Source organism: Lacerta agilis, chromosome 3 (genome assembly GCF_009819535.1).
Source record: "Lacerta agilis isolate rLacAgi1 chromosome 3, rLacAgi1.pri, whole genome shotgun sequence".
Taxonomy (NCBI): Eukaryota; Metazoa; Chordata; class Lepidosauria; order Squamata; family Lacertidae; genus Lacerta; species Lacerta agilis.
In genome coordinates this window covers 13,754,715-13,763,783 of record NC_046314.1, presented here as the reverse complement: position 1 = coordinate 13,763,783, position 9,069 = coordinate 13,754,715, and the positions used below count along the sequence as shown (strand labels likewise).

The 9,069-nt window shown below is 40.6% G+C and overlaps 1 protein-coding gene across 1 annotated transcript in view; it reads right to left on the bottom strand.

Annotated features, from left to right (window-relative positions):
- Positions 1-1,522: 1,522 nt before the first annotated feature.
- ISM1 (isthmin 1) overlaps positions 1,523-9,069 on the bottom strand; it is a 32,105-nt gene continuing 24,558 nt past the window's right edge. Inside the window, exons 5-6 of the mRNA XM_033142874.1 lie at positions 6,059-6,148; positions 1,523-4,247 (exon numbers count right to left, since the gene is read on the bottom strand). Coding sequence (XP_032998765.1) covers positions 3,730-4,247; positions 6,059-6,148 — 608 coding nt within the window. The 3' untranslated portion in view covers positions 1,523-3,729. The remainder of the gene's footprint in view (positions 4,248-6,058; positions 6,149-9,069) is intronic.

Genomic DNA, 9,069 nt, shown 5'->3' with positions numbered 1-9,069 from the left:
AGCTCTGTCCACTCAGGAGGGGCTACTATGCCTGCAAATTCCAGCCAATTTTACTAAGAAGGGGAAATATAGCCATTTTTAAAATTTCCTGGTAACAGTGAATGGGGGGGGGGGGCACAAAACTTTACTTCTCCAAAACAGGATTCAAATGTGCACCAAACTGGGCAGGCTTTGAAGTACTTCAAACCAAATCGGGCTGTTTTCCCAAGGACTGAATTGGGGTATGAACTCAATCTTGCAGACAGTGCACCCCCTTGCCCCTCTCACCCAAGTTTGCACAACATTTTTGTGGCAAGCATTTCTGAGAGATTACTCACACTAGTTGGGAGGCAAGGTAATATTTGAATCCTACCTCCGTTTTTCGGCATCAGCTTGAACTCTTGAATAATCTTTTGCAACACCCGCTTGCCCTTCCTTTGTTCCTGGCTAGCTGATGTGTTGCTTTCTCTATGGTTTCAATTCAATAGTTGCTGGTCTAACCTAAATGCTGTAAGCGCACAGGTGGCTGAACCTTGGCTCAGTGCAGCTCACACATGTTCACAGTGTATGAATGTTCTTGGGCCATAGATACCCAAGCTCCCCCTGCCCTCTCCAGTGCTCTTTTTCCACCATTCTTTGACAACAGAGCAGTCATAAGGCAAATCTGCGCCGAAGAGGCAGACCTCTTGTAAATTATGTACTGTGCCATTCCCCCCCGCACAAAGTGATGTCTCTGTGGGTTGCTCAATGCTCGGTGTTATGGTTTTCTGATTAAGGACACGCCATGTTATGTTAAGGAAGATCTAATTACATTATACACAAACGCACACTTCATTATTTACAAAATCAGGCCGTAGCCATCAATGAACTGCTCCAAGCTGGAGCCAGAAGTAAAATTGGACCCTGCTCTGTCACAGTTGTCAATGGGATACTAAAACTAGCAGGCTATAAAATTCATTTTTTCCATGCAAAAACAATAACATTATTATTATTATCATTATTTTAAAATGCTATTCCTGAAGACCACAGAGGGAGAAATATTTTTCCTTCTGATCTGTTCCAGGGCTGTTGCTGGGAAAAGCTATAGTGAGCCTGAAAACATATTGTTGTGGTCTGCCAAAGTGTTTCTAGCCTTGGCAGGTCTGAAGCAATGGGATTTTAATGAATGAGGTGAGAGACAAATTCTAAAATAATTCCCTCCCATCACCTTGACAAGTCTTGTGGCAATGGCTGATATTAATGTTTTCTTAGACCTCGCTGTGGAAGCTACATTTAAATTTTCCTTATTTTTCATTCTTGGTCACAGAAACCAGTGAATCTGTCCCCAAACTCCTGGTAAGGAACGTATTAGCCTTATGGAATGTATTAGCATATACAAAAATTGTTTTAAGATGCTTTTACTAGAAGACACTGTTGGTGGGTCACCTGCTCACTCTTTCTGGCATCCCTCCCTCACCTGTTCAGGCCTTCTTCATGGAGCTATAAGCATTCCTTCACATTTCTTCCCTGTTTAACATCCACATAATGAGAATGCAAATTAACAGATGTTTCATCATGGCTTTATTGATAAACCTGGATTTATGCACCAGCTCTCTATGGAACACGACTGTCCCTTTTAGAAAGTCCCTTTGCTTGCCACTTTTAACTCTGCCAAATTCATGTTAGCTGCAGTTTAATAAATACGCCACAAAAGAATGCAGTAAAGTTATAACACTCCATCCCTTCACTGATTTTTTTTTAAATAAAAAAAAACTTTGTTAAGGAATAGACTTTCTTTCGTAAAATACTATGCATTTATTTGGTATATGGCCAAATGACTTGGTATAGACTCAAGAATAAATAACAATAAGGACATATTTTAAGAACAAATCTCTTTACAGTATGTTCCTTCAGAAGATGAGTTTGAACAAACAACAAAGGTATCACATGGAGTCTGCTTTAAATTGTTCTCCCATGGCTGATTCATTCATGTTAGCAAACCATGATGCTTGTGCAAGGGCAGTAAAGTGGATTGGGCCATATTCCTTTTGCTGTGGTAGAGTTTGCCTGTGTAAACATAGACAAGTCACTTAAATTCACTGTAGGATTCAGTAGGCTTGAGAGTTCTCAAGTTGGTTGGATTGGGACTTGCTCTGCAGTGGCGTGGAGAAAATTTTCCCTGCCCTCCTAACAAATCCACTACTACAGAGAAGAAATTAATGTGGCTTCTACATGGAGACTGTATCATGTAGACAGACCCTCTAGGAGTGAAAGCTCATAGAATCAGCAACTGTGGTTGTTTATGAATAAACTGAACATGGGAACACATCGGTCATAACATGAATCAGACCCTAATGCGCACGCGCAAACTTGCCTTTAACCCAGAAATGCATTTCTGACACACTTCCAATTAACTGATCCAGTTATGTGTGTGTTTTTAATTGCAACTCCCAGTTTTTAAGATGCCGCCCACATTTTTGCTTTATGCACAGCGAGTAAGCCTGCTCCAAGTTGCTTAAGGTTATTTTGCTTAGGACTGCTTCACACATTGTGCAGGATAAATCAAAGTTAGTCAACAAAATGGGCACTCAAAAGGGAGGTGCAGACAGTTCTGGGTCCCAGAACAAATGTGGCTATACGATACGTGAGTTTGCTGTGTTTACATCCTTTTAATAAAGCAGTGTGTGAAGAAGACTTTGAGGGACTTCCATGCAGCTTCTCCCGCCCCAGGCCTTATCTTTGAGTGGTGGCACAAAATAATAAGAGTAATGAAAATGTGCTTTACATCTGCTTACATCCCTAGAGCTATTAAGAGCTCTTAGTAACTGGACCTCTGCCAAGCTGAAATTGCAAGGCAAGTAGAACTCCAAAATGGGAATGAAGAGTTTTTTGCTTTGTCCTTTATTGTATCTACCAGCTCTGTTCCTCCTCTCGAATAATTACTGCCCTTCCCCTTAAAAAAAATAATTATTTTTCTTAAATATGTCTAAATATTTTCATCAATATATCTCTAAGGAAATTATGCTGCATTTGTATTAAATAACTTATGTATAGAAACAGTTTAATAATGATCTGGTTATAGTCCTTGGCTTTGATTTAGTAAAAAATATTTCAGAGGTGCTTGTACACTTTGCAGAATAAGGGATATTTGACTGCATCAAAGCCACACTTTAGGTATCACAGTCTTTTACTCACCAGAGTCAATCGCACAGACATAGTCTTTGACACAAATCAAAGTCCCTGACTTCTGCACAGGCACAATGGCAGTGGCAGTGGATGCTGATATTTCTCTCTGCTGTTCTGAACAAAAGTAGTACCATCAGATGCAGTTCTCAGATGCGTTAGATGGATAACCCACCAGCACAATCCCCATAACTGGGGTTTGCAGTTGAGAAATGGACTCTTGAGTTCTGTTGCTTCAAAAATCTGAAAGCTGAGCTTTTCCCATACAGATTAAAAAATGATAGCCCAGTCCTTACGGGAGCATGATTTTAAAAACACAAAACCTTACATTGGTGCAGAATGCATAACATTATATAAATGTCTATTTGCACAGGGGTCCGTATGCAATTTCTATATGCATATATAAATAACACACTTATGAAAAAAATGTGTATTCTATACAACTATATACAGGTAGTTGGGGTGGGTGGAGGAATGGGACATTAAATCTGTATGCTGAGAGTTCCTTTGATTTGGGATCCTGCAGACCAACTGCCTGTGTTCCACAGACTCTGAAAGAGGTTGGCTTCTTTCCCCCGCCTCTCCTTCTCAGTACTCTCTTGCTTCCTGAAATTGTCTGTAATAGTCCTCCTCTGAAGGGTTCTCTGTACATTTCTGACCATTATTAGGAGGCCTGGCTTCATTATAGCGGCTCCAGTCCCCTTTGCAAATGATCCAAGGCAAGATGTCCACTTTATAATGAAGTTCGGCAGAGAATTCTATGCTGATCAGATTAGGGGTGCCCGCTCCTTTGCCCCTCGTGATCAGCTGCATGATGTCGTCGTAGCAGCAGTGCTGTGCAGCCAGGGTGGTACTTTCCAAAGACAGCATGGACCGGATGCAATAGCGAGCGGTCGGCTTATAGATCTCCAGTTTTTCCTTTGGCCCACTCGCATCTTTCCAGCGAAAGTTTTTCCGCTTAAGCCGGTCGTAGATATCGGCTGTGCTGTAGGCAACCTCCGTGGGGTACGTGCAAGGGCAGGCAGGCAGGTCGTTGACCACTTTGTGCATGTACTTCTTTAAGAATTCACTCTTGCAGCTCATCCACCTTTCACAGCTGTCAGTATCTGGACAGTAGAAAAGGGGCACAAGGAGAACTTAACTGTGCTTCAGAGATGGCAAAAAGGCAGGATTTTGACAGCGTTTAGCTAACATCACACAGTCAAGAGTTTGCTTTGTGTTCTATCACAAAATCAATTACAATATTATTTTTAAAATGTTTTGAGGCCCTGGAAAACATGCAACAACAAAACAACAACAACAACAACAACAACAACAACAACTTCAACAACTTCTTTATACCCTGCCCATCAAACATTAAAAACTTCCCGATACAGGGCTGCCTTCAGATGTCTTCTTAAAGTCAAATAGTTGTTTATTTCCTTGACATCTGATGGGAGGGCGTTCCACAGCGAGGGTGCCACTACTGAGAAGGCCCTCTGCCTGGTTCCCTGTAACTTTGCTTCTTGCAGTGAGGGAAGAAGCAGAAGACCTTCGGAGGAGGACTTCAGTGTCTGGGCCATTTAGGGCTTTAAAGGTCAGAACCAACACTTTGAATTGTACCAGTTTCACTGTCAATGGCCTTTCCCCATGGAGTGTGCATCTTGTCAGAAGAAAAGATATATTCTTTATCATTATTATTATTATTATTAGTAGTAGTAGTAGTAGTAGTGGGAGTAGTAGTAAAAGTAAATATGAAAAGAAAAGAACAGAAAGGGGGGAAAGAAAAATGATAATTTTTTAAAAAGCAGAGGAAAACAGCAATAACAAAATAACCATAACATATAATTAATGTTACCAAACTATATAGTATATATGTCGATGGATTAAACTTATTGTTTCTCTCAAGCATATGTTTACTCATGGGTCACCATGGTTTTCATAAATACGTTCCAAACATCATTTAAATTTGTCCATGTATAATCTTCATCTGAAAGCAATCCATTCATGTGTTGCAAGAGTTGTCGTATCATCTATCCGTTGACCAAAGGGGGCTGTATTTTTGTCCTTCCATATATCAATATCAATCTTTTGAAAATATTCTGTGCATTCTTTAGCTACACTAAAGCTGGAGTGAGTGCACCTAGTTTTCATGAGGTTCCCTTATGATTAAAAAATAAAATGTGGGTTAAAATTTGGCAGAGCAACCTCCAACCCTCTGCCTCTGTGAGGGCCTCTTACATGCAGCTGCACAGAGACACTGGAACTATAATCTTAACGGATGATATTGAAACAGCCCCTTCATAACTGAAGCCATAAGTGGCTCACATTCCAGACTTGTAATATGTGGGCAGACAGCAAGATATCTGTGCAAATCAGGATATGACACTAGCAGAACACTCATGAATGATGAAGTGAGGATCTGCATCTGGAATAAAGAACAGAGTCAAACCTTTGTGCAAGTTTTAAGAATATCCTCAGCCTTGCTCCAAGCCATGCTTTTGCATCCCATAAACAATGCTCCGGATTAACCATGTCTTCGCCAGCATGGACAGATTTTGTAGTGCTATCTGTTGGTTGCAGAGTCACCCTGAACATAATCAGTCACCCTGAATATATTATGTGCGGCTGTAGTATTCAAGTTTTTCCCTTTTGCCCTTGAATAACGAACATACAATGATTCAAGAAGGCTGTGGCCCAGCTGAAAGCAGAAACTTTAGTCCAATGTTTTCCCTTTAGAAAGCCCACTGGGAATGGCTGCTGAACAACGTGTAACTGGCTCAATCAAAACTCACACATTACAAAGATGGGAAATATTTGAATGCTCCCTCACAGCACCTTCTTAGAAGTGTCGTAGGGGGAAACTGTCACACAGATTGAAGCCTGCCTGCATCATCTAGCTCTGAAGGAAGATAACCCCCTGATCCTATCTGCTTACCGACTTCAAACAGCTTTGTGGCATTGAATTCTTCACTTCCTGCGAGCAAACTCACTTCTGTTGCTGCTGTCCTGAAGGTGTCTTCAATCCCTAAAGAAAGAAGGGTGCGTATATATATTTTCAGTAACAGAACATAATAGAAGGCAGTAGAGAAACTAGGCTTGCATTTAGTATCCCACTGATTTCTTATGTTCCTATAAACATTCATGCTGTCATTGTCACTTTTATTTTATTGGATTTCTTAACCATCTGTCACCATGAGGTCCCAGGGGAAGGTTACAACAGCAATATAAAAATACAATACTAAAATCGGTTAAAGCTCTCGCTTTAGATTCAGAGAGAATGAGAGTGAACCCAAGAGACTGAAAATTACTTCTGAGCCTCAGCAGTCTTGCACTTTAATGCAAAGGTCAAGACAAATGTCCTCCCACCCCTCTATGACACCATCCCCTCTCTCAAGTATTTTAATATTGACTTGGGATGAATACCTGATACTACTCGCTGGTGCCATTAAGTACCTTCTGAATGGTTATGTTTCTCTGAACATCACAGCAATAGCTTATAACTGCCAGCGACTGGAAACTTAAGTCGCAAGACAGTTTTTCATTATTTTCTGCTTGCAGTGCCAGCAAACGAGTGCTGAGCAGAGGAGTTTTCGATTGCTACGCAAGCAGATTTTTATTTTATTTTTACAAAAAACAGGATGTACTGCTGGTGTTGCAGGCTGATGAAGACAATATGACTGACAGACACGGTGGTGCAAATATTTGGGCTATTAATAAAGCCAGACCTTAAGAAACCACCCCAACATGAGAGGAATGACGACGACAACAACAACAACAACAAAAATGCCTGCAGATGTTCTCTCAGATGTGCAGGAACATCTTATCTAGGGCCATTTTTAAATGACCTAACCACACGAGCAGAGAAAGAACCACCTGATTCCACACACACCCTTCAGCTCCAGCTGGGTCATGTGGAAGCGACTTGTAAACTAAGTTTACATTGTTTGGAAAATGTATTTGGACAACAAAGGCAATCCTCTGTCTGAAAGATGCTGCTCTGTTAAGCTATGTGCCTCTATGCCAGGCCAATATTAGCAGCACCTTTGAGACCGAGCCTTGCGTTCCCCACCCCCTCAAACATGCATCACACAGATGCACAGTCTAAAGTGGTTGACTTCAGATTGCTATTTTCATGCCTCTATCCCTGTTGACAACAGAAAGGGGAGATGCCCGGGGAGGGGGGGAGAACCAGAAGATCAAGGTTGCTATCCCATAAAAAAAATCAAGTGGGGAAAAATCCCTTAAATAAAGCAAGGATGGCATTTTCTATGTAGCCTAAAATTATGCGAATTCTGCAACGCACACCCTCAAATTGGCATGTCAGCCTCCATGACAATTCTGGAGAAGTATCAGCAAATTATATTTGAAAGTTGAAGACACACTTATTTGTACAAATGTTTTTTTCCTCCTTGAGCTTTCCCTTGCTGTTGTTCCAGACACATACCCTCCCTACAGGTTGTGGAAAGTTTGTTGAGCTAAATACCCAAGAACCCACCATGAAGGCAAAAATTCACGGCAGTTTAGTTTTTGCCCTTGACATTTCCAAATTCTCAGTGGAGCTCTAAAGAGAGTGAGGGTTCATTCTCTTTGGCAAATCCTCGGGCAATTTCTCCCGTGACATCATGCTCCTTCCAAGGAAACAAACATGGCACCGTCAATGCCACCAGCTGTCAGGCGCCAGGTTGAGACACTCCGCATTGCCCTGGCTTTGGGTTATTAATTTGGAGCATACTCTGGTATGATTTTGGCCTTTTTTGTGGTGCTCACCATTTAGGGCAGGGGAAGGATTTCTTCTTTTCATAGCATTGTTTGAATTTGTGTTTATTGCATGTTGGGGGTTTTTTTGCATCTGGTTTTTAACTGATAGTTTTTAATGCTGTTTGTAGTTTTATGAATCTGTATGTTGCTCTGAGACATTTTATTTGAAATAATAAAGCAATGAAATAATAATAAGTAGCATGATTAATGAATATACTTTTTTAAAAAAATAGTGCTAATGCTCTCTCCACAAGTAAGAATTCCCTGAAGATCTCAATGTGTTTTCTAGTTGCACTTTTGCATCTAAATACAGGCCGTGATGGAGGCATGAGTGGGAAATATCAGGGGAGGGCTCCATTGCCTAAGCTAAAGTATAGTTACTAGGTTTGGTTTATATCACCAGTGAAAGTGTGCAAATGTACCAAATCTTTGAGAAAGAATATTTTGAAGAAGAAGATTAGATGTTCTAGTTTAGATGAGATGTAACATGTAAATTGTAAGTATGGATTTTTGTATTTGTCTGTTCAGACATTATTTACAAACTTTGATACCCTTTGCACTGTATGTTTTAATACTAATAAGGTTTGACTTATCCCACCAGTGTATGTATGAATATACAGTAAATCCTGGGAAAGAATTTACTGAAGAAGCCCAAAATTGTCCATGGGCGAAACAGGGGACAAACGCCGGCACCCTGTCTAATTTTTGTGCGTCACATCTTCAATATTCCATCTGATTGGACTTGCTTTCATCTATTAACATCTGTGCGTATCATCTGACTGGACCTATTTTCATCAATATCTACAGGAGCCTGGCTAAAGACATTTAAAGACTGAAATTGTCCTGTTGTACTAACTTGAATGAGTTTTCTGTTTGTGGCCTCTTTGTTTGACTTTTTGCATTGCTCTCTTTTTTATTGGACTACCAATATAGAATTCAATACGTGGAATGGTTTGGTAGATTTGTGTGCGCCGTTTTTGTGCTGCTTATTGTATACTGATTTACCAAAAGTATAGTTACCAGCATGTTCACATCTGAGTGAAGGGCCTCCCTGACCCCACTAGTAATGTGTGTGCAAGAGTCATAGTTTAGCCAGGATACCACATTCAAGGCATTAGGCTTTGAACTGCTATGGCTGTCTTGATCATCTCATTTTGCATATTGCTCTCTTTCTTTACACTTTGAAAC